This window comes from Onychostruthus taczanowskii, unplaced genomic scaffold (genome assembly GCF_017590055.1).
Source record: "Onychostruthus taczanowskii isolate IOZ18803 unplaced genomic scaffold, ASM1759005v1 scaffold278, whole genome shotgun sequence".
In the NCBI taxonomy this organism is placed as follows: domain Eukaryota; kingdom Metazoa; phylum Chordata; class Aves; order Passeriformes; family Passeridae; genus Onychostruthus; species Onychostruthus taczanowskii.
In genome coordinates this window covers 36,031-54,470 of record NW_024500106.1, presented here as the reverse complement: position 1 = coordinate 54,470, position 18,440 = coordinate 36,031, and the positions used below count along the sequence as shown (strand labels likewise).

At 40.1% G+C, this 18,440-nt stretch overlaps 1 protein-coding gene across 1 annotated transcript in view; it reads right to left on the bottom strand.

Annotated features, from left to right (window-relative positions):
• SYNJ1 (synaptojanin 1) overlaps positions 1-18,440 on the bottom strand; it is a 53,186-nt gene that overhangs the window by 20,793 nt on the left and 13,953 nt on the right. Inside the window, exons 7-18 of the mRNA XM_041407692.1 lie at positions 18,207-18,268; positions 17,836-17,932; positions 16,400-16,569; positions 14,619-14,700; positions 13,245-13,397; positions 10,072-10,237; positions 7,150-7,173; positions 3,980-4,171; positions 3,377-3,461; positions 2,212-2,352; positions 1,681-1,873; positions 298-456 (exon numbers count right to left, since the gene is read on the bottom strand). Coding sequence (XP_041263626.1) covers positions 298-456; positions 1,681-1,873; positions 2,212-2,352; positions 3,377-3,461; positions 3,980-4,171; positions 7,150-7,173; positions 10,072-10,237; positions 13,245-13,397; positions 14,619-14,700; positions 16,400-16,569; positions 17,836-17,932; positions 18,207-18,268 — 1,524 coding nt within the window. The remainder of the gene's footprint in view (positions 1-297; positions 457-1,680; positions 1,874-2,211; positions 2,353-3,376; positions 3,462-3,979; positions 4,172-7,149; positions 7,174-10,071; positions 10,238-13,244; positions 13,398-14,618; positions 14,701-16,399; positions 16,570-17,835; positions 17,933-18,206; positions 18,269-18,440) is intronic.

Sequence of the window (18,440 nt, the reverse complement as noted above, 5' to 3'; positions counted from 1 at the left end):
AAATGTAGCTTTCTTCAGACTTGGTTATTCAGTGTTTTCTTGGCAAATAACAAAGCTACCATTTGGACTACTCCTTTTCTCAACAGTAACAGCATTAGACTTATTACAATTTAACTAAAGAGTAGCATGACCAAATGTTATAAACATTCTTTTAAAATAGTTACATCTGACAAAAAGAAAAACATTGTAATTAGAAAACTCCATGCTGAGGATACAGATTTACAGAAGCATCATAGCAATTGCTAAAACCAGTAAAAAAAAGGAAGTATTCTCAAGTATGGTGACATTTGAACGCACCTGTCCAGAGTTTTTTTGGTTGATGAGCTGGTCTCCTGCTATGAGGGGATCCCAGTTCTGTTGTCGTATTAGGTCCTTCACCTCCTCATTGGGCAAATCTATTCGATAATTGAAGTCCCCACACCAAAAAATATAGTCATGGGAAAAGAGCATCCTTCCCTGTAAAACAGCAGCACACACTGGAGTTAAAAGCAACTGAGTGACAAATTTACTGCTTCTAAGTTTAGAAATCCAGTTTTTAGCTGAGAAATACATATAATTTCTGGGTGATGAAGACAACTGAAATACATCCTAGTATTTAGTGTCCATATGATTAGAACAACATGATCAACAGTGTGGTGTTTACATATGGAACACAAGAGAAGTAACATTTCCTGTGGAGTTTCCACTTCTAAAGAAACACAAATCAAGTGAATTGGATCCTAAAGTTCATCATCTTCCTCCTCCTGTTTTAGAAGTCCACTCAAAGGTGATGGCTGCTGCCTGTGACAGAGAACAAAACAACTAAACACCCCCCTGGGACTTTGTGACATGGGCTCCTGACAGACTGCAAATCCAGAGCTTTATCATTCAGATTTAATTGAAGACTTTTCAGTTACATGTGATTTTCATCACTAGAGAGAGAGACATAAGGGCTTTATTAGTTTAAACAAAACCTAGGTTTCAGAGTGAACTTTTACTTCCCCCTTTGTTTTGATTTTTCCACTGCCCATAAGTAAAACTAAGCAGATACACTGGCAGATTGAAACAACAGCATTTAGGAAACTGTTGGATACAGCACTTGCTAGTGACAGTGGGGACAAATTTAGAAAATAAAAACCCCCAGTAAAATAAGATGTAACACTCCTGCACAGTGCCACAGATATTAACAAATTACAGTTTGATGACAAAATTTAAAACAGCTTTAAGTCTCAAGGAAGCACTTTGTTGCACTGGTAACATTTTCAACTTGGTGATTTGATAATGAGAACATGGTGTGTGTTTAAGAGAACATGGCACAGAATCATTCCTGTGTACTGAGAACAGTGCTGTTTGCAGGGATTTTTTCTCATAGGTGATGGCCTCCTGTGCCTATGAAAGTTCTACTGCATGTCAGAGATCTATAAGGTCTCTTTCCTATGCTAAGTCCTTGATTCCAAATGCAAGTGAACTCACGTTTCATCATCTCTGTCACTGCACTGGCAAGGTCTAGTCTTTCTGCAGTCTTCTATTTTAATAAACACTGCAGGAACTCAATTACCTCTGAGATCTCTAATCCAAGGAAATAGGATTTCCACAGGAAACTGGGGAAGAGGAAAAATGCAAATGGAGCTTTGGGATGACACTGCTGGAGCTCCAAGGGTTTCACTTTTCATTTGTTATGGAATTTGAACACTTGCTTACCATCGGAAAGCCAAGCTTGCGAGAAATTTCTACAAAGTCTTCATTTCTCTCCTTGACTTGGGATTGCCCTGCAGCAAAATGACTGCACACAAAGCACAGGCTGGAGGTATGGAACAGCATCCGAATGGCCACCGCACCTTTGTTCCCAGTGGCTCCTCCCATGCCAGTCTTGACAGTATCGACAGCAACATCCCTGAAACAGTGAAGCAACTATTAAACCTTCCAGGAACCCGGCACAGATCACTGTGGGTGTGACACTGGGCTGGGAGGGACACATTGTTCTCCCAGCCACAGGGCTAGTTTTAAAAAGTTCCATGAGTCACTGAGCATCAACAAGATAAAAACAAGCTCTCTGGGCGACCAATGCTCTCTGGGCACTTAAAAACTAAGAAGAGAACTTAAACAACCACTTCAGCAGAAGGGGGAACAGCTCTCTCGGAACCCCACTGGCTCTGAGGAAGTTTGGGTGTTATCTTCCAACACAAGGGAAGCTGAAGGCGACCCAAGCTGGAGCCAGCCATACTCACTGACCTGATAAAGGGAGCGTGCTGAGGCCTGATGAACACAAAGAGGCAGACGCCCACCAGCTGCTCTGAAGCCAGCAGCACGTACTTGTAATCTCTGGAGATGGTCTTCTGCAGCTCAGCAGCCCAGAGCTTCTGATTTGTGGTGCTGGCAGTGAGATTAAAAACAACAGGTTAGACATAAACCAAACTGAGCCAGTTTCTAGCTGGTGACTAAGCTGATTAAGCTACACCCAAGAACCTGAAGCAAACCTTGAGTCAGTAAACCAGAGTCAATGGGAATGGCTTTGGGAATGATACTGTGCTCAGCAGAGACACAGGCTCTAGACAGTCATGCCATCATTGTTTCAAATTCAGCCTCTACAAATGCTGCCTCACTTTTCCCAACACCACAGATGACTTTAGGCTATCTTTGCTGTATTTACAAGCTCAGACTAGAGGAGGAAAACCTAAGAATTGTTTTAGAGAGTTACTTCCTAGCCTACAGCTCAGTCAGTATTGGAGAAGAGGTATCACAGTATTCTATCATGAAGAAACATCCTTAGAGACCTAAAAGACTATGGTTTTCAGAGCCAGCAGCGGATGGAAATGAAAATATCAGGCCTGGAAACAGCATTAATTACACAAAGGGTGAAATCAGGGGATGACAAGGTGATGCTTGGTACCCAATAGACAAAAATCTGTAGCACAAAGGCTACAGTATTACAGGCTTTATGTGCTCTTCCCAATGAGTTAAACCTTCCCTAACACCAGGAAACATGCAAAGCAGGCAGAGAAAACAATGGACAAAGGGAATATGGTTCTAGGACTACACACACATTTATCTCTGGTATCACCCACCACTAGAAAAAATATATTTCCATAGCCCAGTCTGCCAGGAGTGAAAACTCCCAACTCCACAGTAATATATCCATGCAATACATGGAATGGCAGTGAAAACAAACAGTATGGAAGGAAAGCCTTCCTTTGTACAGATCACAACCTGGTACATAACAGCACACCAACAACACATGCTTTTGGAAAGGTTTTCACAGGATTTGCTGTTCCCAGCAATATAAGACACAGGAACTGAAAACACTGTAACCACTGGAGAAACCCAAATTTTAAATAACATCTGACCTGAAAAAGGCAATTATCAGCTAAACAAGTACTGCGTGGATTGGATCACCCACCTGGCATTCACAATGTTTCCTGCATTTAACTCCACCATTTCTTCAAATCCAATGGCAAATATGTCCACAGGTTTGTTTTTGCGATCTTGAGGTAAATGGGGAAAAAGTTATTTCTTGTTTCTAATTAACTTAAGAATCAAGACCGCATACATATATATATTAATTTTAAGAAAACAAAATTCCTTACTTGGAAAGAAATTCCTCCCTGTGAGGGTGCTGAGGCCCTGGCACAGGGTGCCCAGAGCAGCTGTGGCTGCCCCTGGATCCCTGGAAGTGCCCAAGGCCAGGCTGGATGGGGCTTGGAGCAGCCTGGGACTGTGCAAGGACATGTCTCTGCCCATGGCAGGAGGTGGAACTGGATGAACTGGACGTCCCTTCCAACACAAACTAGTGTGGGATTCTGTAAAATTCTAGTTGTCTCAAAGAAGCTTTTAAATAAATCCAGATTTTTGAAAGGTATTTCACTGGCAGGAGGTGGAACTGGATCTTTACGGTCCCTTCCTACACAGCTCCACACTTCTGTGATACCTGTTTCAATGTTTGTGATCTACTTAGCAAAACCAGAGCTCTCAAGAAAAAGTAGTGAGAGAACATAAATCCTACCTTGGAATTCATGAATTCCAGCTAACTTTGGTGCATCCAGAAGCCAGTCAGTGAGGGTTTGATTTCTGAAGGCAATACTTCGAAACTGCTTCCCCCCATTGACATTCCACGTCCCAACGCAGACTCGGATCTTTTTCGGTTTTGCATACTTGTAGAAGTTCTCACACATGCTCTTCAGCACTTTTACGGATGCTGCAAAAACATTTGAAAAGACATTACTTTATAGCGAGTATTTCAGAAAGCTTGGCAGGGAGATCTTCCCAACGCACGTGCACAGACAAAGCTAAACTGCGAAAGCACAAGGAATGCTGCAGCTTTCCCAGGGGAAAGTACCCTTAGAGGCACACTGCCTGGGGGGTGAGACACTGACTGAAAAACAGCAGCAATTTGTGCACAATGATATAGAGGGATAACACAGGAAGGAAACCATTCCCGCACTTTATAAATAGCTGTTGTTCTTTCATCTCATCCATGACTTTCTAAGGAAACCATTTTTTGTACATATCAACAAGGATATCTGCCTCGTTTTCACAGATTAAATTCAGGAAATCCAATCTCTGTTACAGAACCAATGTGCACATATATTAATTTCTGGAAGTGTAAAAGTTGCTGATACACTACAAGTACTAAAATAGAGAAGGTACATTATTTCATCATATCAGAGTACATCTGTTTAAGCCACAAATCTGAATTATTTTTACATCAGTTGAATTCCTAAAGAGCTGCTTTAGTGAGGACAGTAGGCTGGGATTCAAAATAATTAAACTCATTTCTCTGTCCCATCAGCCTTTCCCTGTGCCTTGTTTTTGTCTGTCAGATGAAGAGACAGGAATGACCCATATGTAAAGGGCATTGTAAGAAATGCAGAAAGAAAAAAGCTGATTCACTGCTCGGGTACTTTACCTAAGTTATATTAATTTACCTATTTTGAATCTTCTCATGGTTATCAGATTCCAAAAGAACAATATAAATAATATTAGATGGAATTCTTCCCTTCACTTGTTGCTGTCTTGAAAAATAGTCAGTTATTGGGAACAGTATTTTAATTTAAAATCCCCAAATAATGACTAGTGAGCTGATGTTGTCTTTTCAGTTATTCTTGGCTACCTGGTTAAAACAAAAATCAGGTATTCTCTATCCCTATTTGGTTTGAAAAAAACTAGAAGCAAGAGAAGAAAATATATTGTGTTTGTTGGCTGTGAATGCTTTCCCTGCTGAACAAATCACACATCCATAAATGGGCCAGCCACACAGAAAAGACAATGAACTGGTTGGTGTCTCCCTGGGGTGCTCCAAGCAGATCATGCTCAGGATCATGCTTTCTTCATCAAAATCCAGGGAAATGACGTCTAGAAAACAGCAAGGAGCCAACAGGGTACGGGCTCTGTTTCTGACCCACACTCCAGGTGACTCCAGCCAGAAGTCCAGCACGTGCCCAAAAGGCCACAGAGGCTGGAGGACAGGAGCCACCTCAGCACCCGGCCACTGAAGGGAAACAATCACAGCAATGCTGTAGCCACAACACATCCAAAAGCCCAACTCATCCCAAGGGCTGGCTGAACCCCGGGAACGCAAAGCAGCACCGCAGGCAGCTGTGCAGGCCTGCAGAGATGAGCCTCTGCAGCACTCCGAGCCAGTTTAAGAGCAGAGTTTGCATGTTTCTCCTTTTTATTTTCAAAATTTACTCGATTTCAGCTTCATTTTAGTTAGTCCAAGTCATTCAGTTGCTACTGAGCAGCTTTTAAGGAAAGCTGCAAAATTTCATTATTGCCTATTTAACTCCTGATGTTATGAGACCCTAATGTGAAAAGCCTTACCTTAGGTTAGGCTCTAACTTTAGAAGTAAACTGACAAGAAACTTATTACAAACAAAAATGTATACCTTTAAACTAGCAGTCTTCCTAAATTGTAAAATGACTTTTTTATAAAGGAGTATTTAGAAATAAAAATTTCTACTGCTTTCCAAAATACTGAGTGAACCAAGTGCTCTTCAGAGCACCTGAGACTATGATTTTCCTACATATTTCCAGTTATTTACCTTTTCAGCAAAATTGTGCCTCACTCTACTACATTGGAAATCCAATCAGTTATATTTTCTGTTAGTGTCAGAAAAAATACTTTGACTGCTGCTCTTACTAGGCAAGCAGAAATTTGGAAATCAGTTCTACAAAGGGAGTGTTAATTTAAAATTCTGTTTGGAATATTCTGTGCAACTGAATGGAACTACTGGAACTTGATGGAACTGTTTTACTGCAACATCCAAATCCCTGTAGGAATATTTCAATATATGCAATTTGTACTCAGCTGAAACCCTGAAATGCTAAAAAACAGTCGATTTCTAACTCTTACAAAAACAGGCATTCAAGTAAATAACAAAAATTAGACATAAATAATAATAGCAACAGGAATTGATAAATATACAAAAAATAGCTGGCTCTTCTTCCAGAGCTCCAAGATAGAAGGTAATACTATCAGTGAGTGTGACCAGTCATTCCAATAAGCACTTGGTTACACTGACAAAATGGCAGTGAATCACTTGATATCAGACATACGTTACTTGTGACTCAGATTTCATTCTTTAGACACTCACTGAGAGTTAAGTAGGTAGAGTAAAGCACATATAGGAAAAGCAAAAGTGGCAAATGAAAAGGCTACTTAAATTTGCTCAACACAGTAAAATCTGAATAGAAGAGCATTTGGAATATTGTCTTTTAAAAAATGGCTTCTGGGAACATGAAGTGCTGCACAGCTGAACAAGTTTCCTGCATGAACACATGCATGTGGAACCTTCTGGCAGCAAATAAGATGAAATTACAAGTTGTACTGAAGAATTTCACCTCCTATCCTAAACAAAGCAAAAATATAGAAACCTCCAAGTCAGCTAAAAAGGAAAACTCCTTTGCAGCCAGAGCATGGGTAAAAAAAAACCCCTGTGAATTAGTTACCTCATTTCCTAACTTGCACCCAAGCTCAAATGCAACATTTTTGACCTCTTATATTCTCCCTTTTATTGGATTAAAGGATGTTAGGGCACAGGAATGCCAGATCCAAACACCACCAGGAAAATGTGAGCCCATACCCAAATATTACACAGACAGACACAAGGAAAGCCAGAAGACAACAACAGCTGGTCAGGTATTTACAGTTTATTTTACTGTACTATACTATACCTGATTGTAATGACTGCTCTGAAACTGTGGATGCAGTAAGAGGGAAACAAGAAAAGATTAGTCAAATAAGTTATTGCTTTTCAGGATTTTCCAGCAATGTGTGAGAAAACATGCTGTTAGTACACAATTTATTACACATAACCATTTGCATCAGCTAAAGCATATGTTTTGTGCTGCAAAATCTAGCAAGTTCCACAGCAGGACAAGAAAATTCTCTTTTCCTCCTTTATTAATAATGGATTCACACCTGTTGAAGTACCCCACTGGTTAACTTGCCATCTAGCAGAGAATGCAGAGAGATTTCAGGGAAGAGGGATTAATGCTCCTCAGCTGTCAGGAGCTGCAAATACAGAAAGGACAGCTTGCATTCCCAGAAAAAGTGAGAGGAAATGAAACCAAATTTTAACTACTTTTGAGGTGAGGCCGATTCACCAGGTTTCAGATCTAAGAAAAAAAGTCACAATAACATGAAACCTTGTGCTAAACAAATGGGACAAAACCACTCCCACAGCCTCCACATCAGATCAAGATGTGGACCCTCAACATCAAGATTACAACTGGGCAACTATTTTCCTCTTGAGCCAGAGATTTGCACTAGAGCTTTGACATACTTTTCCTCATTTTAAGTTGTGTCCGGGAGAAGGAAAAAAAAATGAAAAGGAAAACTTAAGAATGCTTCCCTAAAAATTGCAGTAACCAAGAATATTATTACCTGGGATCTTGGAAAGAAGACTCAAATTGAAGTTCCTTCTTTGCCCAGATGTGAGCTCCTGTAGTTTTGATGTCCCAGGGGAGGACTGAACACAGCCCTATGACTGACCCACTATTTTCCTGCCCAGACTGGCAGAAGATGGGACTGACTACAGTTCTGGGGATCACAGAGGCTACACCTCTTTGGGGATGCAGGATGCTGGTTCAGCACCCTGTTCTCTTCAGGGGAACCACCTTTCTGGTACAAAAACCCCAAGACTCATGAGGCTGCTCTCACAAGCAGAGTTTCTTATGGAAATCTCTCTGGTTTTGACGTAGAACTTGACCCAAAAAAACATAAACAGGTGAAGCAATTTCTGCAGCACGTTAGTTTGGCACTATTAGTAAAGCAGAACTTCCATTTTTTAATAAGCCAAGAGAACATAACATTTATACTTTCCAACAGTGCTTTGAAAACAAACTTGATACAGCTTTCTTACACCAAATAGTTATCAGAGATTAAAATCCTGAAAGACACATACCGCGTAAACTGCTGGTGGTTAAGAGAGCCCGTGCTTTATCTGCTAAATCACTATTTAGGGTATTTCCCAATAACAAAACATCAATGGCCTCCTGCTTGGAGCTATCAAAAAAGTTATTTTGGATCGTTCTGGTCACAGAACGAGCACCATCCTTCAGCTTTCCAGCCTGTTAGGGAGGAACATGTATAAAATATTTTATGTCGGACACTGCTCACAATACATTGGCAATATTCAGTAGATATATGTAAACTGTGTTAATGATTTTAAGGGCTAAGGCAATTTTCTTCTTTAAGTGTTAAATCAGGTTGTCTGAGCCTACTGTGCTACATATGCTTTCCCCCCACCCCCAGATGCTAAAAAACACAGTAATACCTACAAGGCATATCTAACAAGCAAATTTAAATTAAATTACATTAAATACTGCAGGGAGGGGAAATATTTTTTTCCTAAACGCTAGGCCTTTAAAAATTAATTTGATATAGTGCCATGTTTAGACCATGACAGGGCTTTTGGGCTTTTCCCCAGAGTGAGAGATGAGCAAGCACTCGAATCCAAATGCCATGACACATGAATGTATGTTTATGCACTTAGGAGTTCAGAATTCACATTCTGGAATATCCATGTTAAAAACAGAGAGCGCTTCGACTTAAGACCGGCCTTACTTGTTGAAATAATATTCAAGTCTCATGCAGCATCCCAGAAGGAACACAGACACCAACCCATGGCTACAGACACGCCCAGACACTGTCTCTGCACACCCTGGCCTGGCTGCACGGCGGTGCGGAGGAACAGCGTCCAACCACCTGAGCTAAACAAGAGTCTCCAGAAAAATGTGCTGCCGATGCAGATGTGCCTGAGGGTCACGCACACCTCAAGGATAATGCAGTCAACACGTAATGCGGTCTCGTCCTCGATTCCAAACCCGGCAGTGTTGACTTGGGCACACAAAACACAAAACCACTCCCACAGCCTCCACATCAGATCAAGATGTGGACCCTCAACATCAAGATTACAACTGGGCAACTATTTTCCTCTTGAGCCAGAGATTTGCACTAGAGCTTTGACATACTTTTCCTCATTTTAAGTTGTGTCCGGGAGAAGGAAAAAAAAATGAAAAGGAAAACTTAAGAATGCTTCCCTAAAAATTGCAGTAACCAAGAATATTATTACCTGGGATCTTGGAAAGAAGACTCAAATTGAAGTTCCTTCTTTGCCCAGATGTGAGCTCCTGTAGTTTTGATGTCCCAGGGGAGGACTGAACACAGCCCTATGACTGACCCACTATTTTCCTGCCCAGACTGGCAGAAGATGGGACTGACTACAGTTCTGGGGATCACAGAGGCTACACCTCTTTGGGGATGCAGGATGCTGGTTCAGCACCCTGTTCTCTTCAGGGGAACCACCTTTCTGGTACAAAAACCCCAAGACTCATGAGGCTGCTCTCACAAGCAGAGTTTCTTATGGAAATCTCTCTGGTTTTGACGTAGAACTTGACCCAAAAAAACATAAACAGGTGAAGCAATTTCTGCAGCACGTTAGTTTGGCACTATTAGTAAAGCAGAACTTCCATTTTTTAATAAGCCAAGAGAACATAACATTTATACTTTCCAACAGTGCTTTGAAAACAAACTTGATACAGCTTTCTTACACCAAATAGTTATCAGAGATTAAAATCCTGAAAGACACATACCGCGTAAACTGCTGGTGGTTAAGAGAGCCCGTGCTTTATCTGCTAAATCACTATTTAGGGTATTTCCCAATAACAAAACATCAATGGCCTCCTGCTTGGAGCTATCAAAAAAGTTATTTTGGATCGTTCTGGTCACAGAACGAGCACCATCCTTCAGCTTTCCAGCCTGTTAGGGAGGAACATGTATAAAATATTTTATGTCGGACACTGCTCACAATACATTGGCAATATTCAGTAGATATATGTAAACTGTGTTAATGATTTTAAGGGCTAAGGCAATTTTCTTCTTTAAGTGTTAAATCAGGTTGTCTGAGCCTACTGTGCTACATATGCTTTCCCCCCACCCCCAGATGCTAAAAAACACAGTAATACCTACAAGGCATATCTAACAAGCAAATTTAAATTAAATTACATTAAATACTGCAGGGAGGGGAAATATTTTTTTCCTAAACGCTAGGCCTTTAAAAATTAATTTGATATAGTGCCATGTTTAGACCATGACAGGGCTTTTGGGCTTTTCCCCAGAGAGAGAGATGAGCAAGCACTCAAACCCAAATGCCATGACACATGAATGTATATGTTTATGCACTTAGGAGTTCAGAATTCACATTCTGGAATATCCATGTTAAAAACAGAGAGCGCTTCGACTTAAGACCGGCCTTAACTTGTTGAAATAATATTCAAGTCTCATGCAGCATCCCAGAAGGAACACAGACACCAACCCATGGCTACAGACACGCCCAGACACTGTCTCTGCACACCCTGGCCTGGCTGCACGGCGGTGCGGAGGAACAGCGTCCAACCACCTGAGCTAAACAAGAGTCTCCAGAAAAATGTGCTGCCGATGCAGATGTGCCTGAGGGTCACGCACACCTCAAGGATAATGCAGTCAACACGTAATGCGGTCTCGTACTCAATTCCAAACCTGGCAGTGTTGACTTGGGCACACAAAACACCTTTCTGATCACATGTGCTGCTGCATGTGCTTTGCCCGTGAGGTGTCTGAACACACACTGCTGCAGGTACATGAAATACAGACTGTGATCCATCAGGGATGCTGCAAGGGATGTGTTATTATAAAAAAACACTCCCAAGTTTAAAGCTTGCTCTGTCCATGAAAGCTTTTTAAATGCACATGGAAAGAAGGCAAAAGCTTAGCAAAATTACCCTAGGATTTAGTTCTGTGACTTGTACTAGACAGCAAGACAGAAGCTACTCTTTTGGCAAGGCTAAGTGGCTTTGGCAGACAATGGGGATGAGCTGTGGGGAGCACTCTATTGCAATAGGATTTTGACAGGGTGCACTCCCTTCCTGGCAGACAACGTACAACTGGTGATCCAAAAAACCACACTCACCATTCAGGCAATTAATTGAAAGGAACCCCGAGAAAGCAAAAGAAAGAGCAGGTAAGGAGTTAGATGTAAGGAGTATTATAACACTTTAAAAATAACTGGTTTTCAGTATAGAAAGGTATATTAACACACTTAAGGTTAAAGTAATTTTCTCTTATGTGAAATTTCTATATTTTTACTTCTAAGTACACTTAGGCTTTGAAGAATCAAACTGACAAGTAGGAAATGGAACAATTTCAGGCATCAAACTTTTCATTTGAGAAATGAGAATGCACCTTAAAAAATACATTTTAAAATATAAAACCAGAGTACTCAAAAACATACTGAGTCAGGTTTAATTGAAACAAGAACAAGTATTGTACGGTTTTGCAAGCATTAAAGATCCTCTTTGAATAGACTGGACTCATGTCAGACATGTTTGATTTGATTTATGATATGTGGTACTAATTAAGAGTTGTCCCAGGGCAGGGATCCAGAATTATTCCAAAGACATCAGAGTAAATGTACTGTCGTGGTTTAACAAACTGAAACCAGGACATCTACTCTATGTTTTAAACATTAAAAATGGAAATAGATACATTAAATGCATTTTTTCTAATTAAAAATAGCCAAATGAACTAGATTAAATAGATATTTATTAATTTAGGAAAAGGAATAGAGAAGGTTGAATGGCAAAGTTAAGACAAGGGGAGACACTCCATGAAATAGTTACTGCAGTTTTCCTGGCAGTCTAGGTGACATTTTTGTAAGAAGATAAAACTAAACATCCTGAACCAAATTCCACTCTACAGTAAAGTACAAGCAATTCCCAAATGAAGAAGTCTTGTATGCACCAGTCAAGGGGCAGAACAAGCAACAAGTTGATTTTTGGTTTTTTTAATGTATTTTGCTGTGACACCTCCTGCATGAGGAGAGAAGGACCCTGGCACAGTGTGAAAGAACAAATGATGGAAAACCCAAAACAGTTGGCTGTGGGTACATGGGCTATAACATGGAATGAGAAGCAACACATTCTTTAGCAGAAAGAATAGTGTGAAAAGACATTCTTGAAGGAACTAAGGGCAAAAATTGCTATGGGTCAACATTTGCCTTGACAGGTATCACCTGGCAAGGGACAGGATTAGGGAAACAAAAAAGCAACATCGTGAGAAAAAAAACAAAAGGCAGCAGTAGAAAATGGGAACAACTCAGGCATCAACCCAGGCAAGTTGAAGGGAAGCATTACACTGTCATGGAGCATGGAACTGTTCTTACAGCATTAAAAAGCAGGGTAGAAACAAAAACTGGGGTTTTTTCAGTGACTGCAAAGCTAAGAAGAAAAAGTTGGACAAACATGCAAACAAAAACCCACCAGGCTACAACTTGATTAGTATTAACACTATTAAACATTAAAAACATGAACAACCTCCCATCAAACACACTTGAAAAGGAAATATTGTGAATGGAACTGAAATAATAGCAGGAGAGGTACTGAGAGAAAAGTAAAAATATTCCAAGAAACTACAGCTGATTTGAATATACATTTTTCTGAACTGTGTTCTAAAGCAATCAAAGATTTCAGACTTATCCGTTCATACACAATAGTGTTACGTGGGAGGCATAAGCATGGCTAGGAAGGGATGTAGAGGAACATGACCTGGTTATCAACAGAACCAACCATTTCAAGTTAACTTTTTTGGTTCGTTGAGTTTTGTCTGGGATTGTTTTAGGATTATAAAGAGCGTGTTTTTTAAAGAAAATCTCATCACTGCTAAATTAATGGCAGAATTTATTAAAAACCATACTGAACACTGCTAAAGCATTTGAGAAGATGTACTTTACCTTTGCTTTTCCTTCAAGGGCTCCAGTCCCAGCATAAATTTTACTGACAGAATCACCATTCACAGACCACATGGATCGGAAAACTTCCTGAAAGCGAGTAACTAACTGAGGCTTCTCAGCTAGTCCCAATACCTCCAGCTGTTTTGTTAGCATCTGTAACAGGTGAAGACAGCATTAGCAAAAAAACCCCAACAAACCAAACACAAACAAAAAACCCCCCCACTTCAAATATATTTCTTAAAAAGCCCATCATACTTTTCAGCATACATGCATAAAACCCCACAAACCCTGGGTTTATAGGTAAAATGCTGAGCAAACTATCAGCAGAACATGCTTGAAAGGCTGCATCATACATGTAATTTAGCACCAACACGGCACTTTCCTTTGAAGATAGGTAGTAGTACAGGAAAAAATTATGTAGCTGAGTTGTAAATGTTTTCATCTTGAAGTTCACCAAACTAAACACAAAAGCTATTTTCAAGAGCTCTTAAAAAAATCTTTAAAACCTTAGGGTGTCTGACAGCAAGAAGGAGCCTCAGATAAGACACAGAATGGCAAAGGCAAAATTCTAAAGGTTGGGCAGGAAACAACAAAAGACAAAAGCAAACTTGCAAAACAAAATTAGGAAGAAATATACAAGAAGTTTTAGAAATTGGTTGCTTGCTCTTACAATTTTAGGGGGTCATCTAGAGTTCAGTACCTGTTATTCTAAGTACCTACTGTGTTAAATGAAGTAAGAATTCATATATCTCATTTAATAGAATTTTAAATTTAAGTAAGCAGTTCTTCAGGATTAACCATTTCCCTTCTTATTAATTAGTTGTATATTTTTAGCTCTCAGACTTCAGCTGAAATCATAATTTAATTCTCATTGCTGAAAAACCTGGCACATCTGGTTTAAAAAAAAACAAAAGAAAACAAAAGTTGTATTTATGCAGTTCTTAAAAGGATATGAAGGGAAAAAACAAAGCTAGATAGCTACACTTGACATGTAAGTACTCTACACATCAAGAACATAAAGAGAGTCTTATACCACAGAAAACTTGTGTAAATGCAGCAGCCAAGCACTACAGATTCCAGAATCAAATAGGTCTGATGCCTTGTAAGCTGTCACATAAATTCCTCTTAAGAGGACAATTTGAACTCAATAAAATGCAGAAAGCAGAAGGATAATGATTTTCCTAGGTTTGACCTTGCAGCATCCCTATTTTCTCATGTTCAAACATGCTGGAGGTCTCCTCTCTGGAAGTCAGACCAAGAAACAGCTCACACTAGAAATACACCTGTGAACAGTTCAGTCACCCTTCCCAGGGAAGGGACTCTACTTTTCCAGCCCAGGTGGCCCAGAGGAGCAGCTGGATGTGGGTTTCCTACCTCCAAGCCAAAGAAGGCCTGCACACTGTTTGTTCTGTCCAGACAGTCCAGGCAGTTGGTCCTGACAGTGCCACTCTGGGATCTGTGCCAAGGACAACAGGAGAGGGAAAACAACTGAAATAACTCATTTAACACGCATCTCCTCAACAGAGGCAGGGCAGGGAGATCTGGACCAGAGCAGCAAATCAGGGCATTGTCAGTGTGACATTCCTGCCCCACAAGGACATTTATAAACGTGTCAGCAGCAGAGGGTGAGCTTCAAGTGCTCACTGAGCACAGTACAGGCATTTTCTGCAAGTAACACGAGTCCTTCTGCTTCGGTTTCTCCCAGTCCTCCTTGCTTGCTTGGTTAAGTGTCAAGCAAGATTAAGGTTTCTTTTCAAGCAATTAAACTAACATATGTCCAAAAAACCTCAGAGAGAAATAAGTCATAATTACAACAAAAATAATAATAAAAAAAACCTGAGTCAGTTCTTTAATTTTATTTAACTAAAAGTAACAAGAATTTATGATATAAGTAAAGCCAACTCCAATGCCTCACTACTTGCTCATAAAAATGAAAAACAAGCCTCTCCCCTTTAGCTCAAGGCATGTTTGAGGCCCACAAGCACTCAGAACTGCTCCACTTCCTTTGGGAAAAGCCCAGTAATTCCTGCTAGAAAGCTCTCAAAAGGATCTTGTTAAGCAGCATCCATATGCTGCTTGCTCAGTTAGGAGTAGAAAATTCTAATGGCTCTCCCAAGGACACACACTCATCCCTTACTTTTGTCGTTCTCACTACACACTTTGCCCACCAAAGCCAGTATGGTTTCAGCACCTTTACTTAGAGACCTAACCACAAACTGCAGCAAGTTCTCAAGAACTTTCTTCAAGATTTTTTGTTTTCATTACTATCTCTGCATTTGATTTGAAATACAAAGCAAAAAGCCTGACATTTCCCAAAGGAGACAGTCCATGAACTCAAAAGCATTACGACCAAGTTTTATTAACACCAGTCTTTGAGCTGTCATAAGCCACAACTTCTTTTCGCTTTCAGTCTGCTGAATTTTGATTTGTGGCATTATATGAATCCCCCACTTAAAAAAACCAAACATATACCACTTTTGAAGCCTTTTGGAGCTCATCCCCTCATCATTCAGCAACTCTTTCTCAGGGAGAACCTCACTCAGCACCTTGCTCTGCATTAGTTAAAAGGACTAAGGGTGTGGAAGGGAGAAGAGAAGGAATGCTGCCTACTTCTATCTCTGCTTCCCTTTTCCTGCTGAGATAAGCACAGCCTTTGCTCCAGGAATCAGGAATAAGTACCAAGCAGAGCAGGAAACATGCATCTCAATCCCGCTTTGAGAGAATGGAATCAGGCACAGCCAAAAACTGTCCTGAACACACTTACAACACACAGAAAATGGCACGTTCCATCATGAGGGAAATACTCAGCCTGTTATACAGGAAGATGGAAAAACAGACATTAATTCCGTGTGGCTGCCTGCTAGAAAAAGGACTAGCGACCATTTTCACAAAATCCTGAGGTGAAAGGCCTGAAATTAATTCTTGCCCCTTGAATGTCTCACAGAGATCTTCTTTAGAGATTCTTAGAGCACACACAGGATGAGACAAGATTTATCAGAGTAAAATAGGTGACTCATATTTCAGCTGTTAAGGATCACCCAGGATACACTAAAACTACAGTAACAGAAGCAACATCCTTTCTCTTATCTTCTTACTGAGGGGTGAAACACATCCCAGCACCACAATTTAATCTGACGAAAGTTATACACACAAACCTTTTCACTTCCTTTCCATCAAAATAAAAAAATCCACACTCTAAGAATTTCTGGACTTGAGGTTTAAGCACACTGTGTAGTTTTTCTGCCTTTCCACCTTTAACCATCTGATGATAGTCGAAGTTCACCATTTTGATATCAGCTGAATGTTCAGATGCTTTCAAATGGCTCTGGCATTGTAAACAGGAAAAAAAAAAAAGTATAAATATACCAGTACCTGAGCATACAGAAGTAGGAGCTAAACAAGAGATTACAATATTTTCCAAGTTGTTTTATTAGCTTTCTTTTAGGTAAAATTAAACAGCTTTTATCACCATTGAAACAAATCACTCAGAACTGATTAATATATCACGTGTATTTTTGTATTCCTTGTCACAAATTCAGGCGTTTTTCCCTTACTACCCCAGGGGTCACCAAGGCAACCCATGGCCTATTCTGCTGTTCAGATGTTTTCACTTGGAAAAGGTTGTTTCAGTGAAATCCCTTTTCACCAACAGTCACTGACACGCTGGTCAGCAATGGGGATCACGTGAACACTTCAACTACTACCAGCAAAAATCCCACCCAAATTATTTAGGTTGCTGTGCAGAGTGGCTCAAGCAAAACTTGGCCTAATAGCCCCTGAAAAATCCTTAAGTGCCCACACAATGTTTGTTGGAAAAGCCCTGGGTATGGATGCACATCTGGGAATGTTCCATCTCCCACCACGAGAGCCGGTACAGCAAATATCCCAGTGAATGCCCCAGCCACTCAATCACCACAATGCAGAGGGAAAAGGGAGAGGGAAGTAACAGATGGCTGCTGACATCGTCTCTGGCTTCAGACAGAACTCCTCAAACAGTCGGTGTTTATGAACTGCAGCATGAGGTTTTCTTTTAAACTAGTCAGTGGGAATTAATGAGAGCAGCCACTTATAGTTACCATCTTCTGAACAAACATTTCCTGCTAATCACAAAGCAGCTCCATATTTAAATTGATAAATTGTATTTAAAAAAAAATAAGGGATATATCCATTAATTTCAAAATAAATATCTTTAAGAGAAACATCACAGCATTAAATATCATAAAGTATAATGTATTTATTCATCAATTTTATAGTGTAAAAAAGACTTCTGTTTTCAATAAGGCCCTAGTTAGCAAGAAACACAAAAATAAAAATTAAAAATTAAAATCCCTCAACATTGTCGACATTGCTGTTATAATTTTCCAGTATAGGAACCAATCTGAACAGACTCCAACAGGAATTATGTAGAGAGCTTTTAACAATTAATTTCACATCAAGCATCTTAAGCAGTGCTTAAGTGTTATGACAAATGCAAATTTAGCTCCCAGAGCACAGCATACCTGGGGGTTTGGTTTCCAAAGGCTCTATAAAAGCTTCATTGCAAACAAGCAAATTCCAAGGATATGCACAGTGAAAGAACTGTCATACGCACCTGGAAGGCTTTGCTGAGCATGTGCTCCCCTTCTTTTGCCCCAAGTAAATTTACAATAATTTGCTTGCCATATAAATTTTTAAGAGTTTGGAAATGCCTGTTAACAGAAGAAAAAAATTCAGTCATTTTCTGGCACACAAAAAATTAACTGCAACACTGAGAAGTTGCAAAGTATCCAAAATACATTTTATTCACACTTTCCAACAAAGCATTGAAAGGCATAAGTAATCCCCAGGAAGCTCCCACCTTTGCTGAATTCCACATTTGTACAGACAAAGTCTCCACTTGGAATAACATATCCCATCTCTGTGATGCAGCAGAACTTATCAGAGGTTTTCAGTGCATTAGCAAAAACTTTAGATGTCTTTTACCTGTCAAAAGCTGGTGCATTTGCCTCAAAACCCCTTGACATCCTGACACGATGGGATCCCACCTACAATACCAAGAGTACATTAAGTTGTCTTGTTTTGAGTAAAATGCTGCTATGTCTAAAGAACCTAGAGTCCCTGTAAGGCACAAACTTCTTCTAGCCTTTCCTGCAAAAACTGTCGCAGGAGTAGGAGCTGAATCAGTCCCTCTTTCAAGAAAATTGTGATGAAATCCTA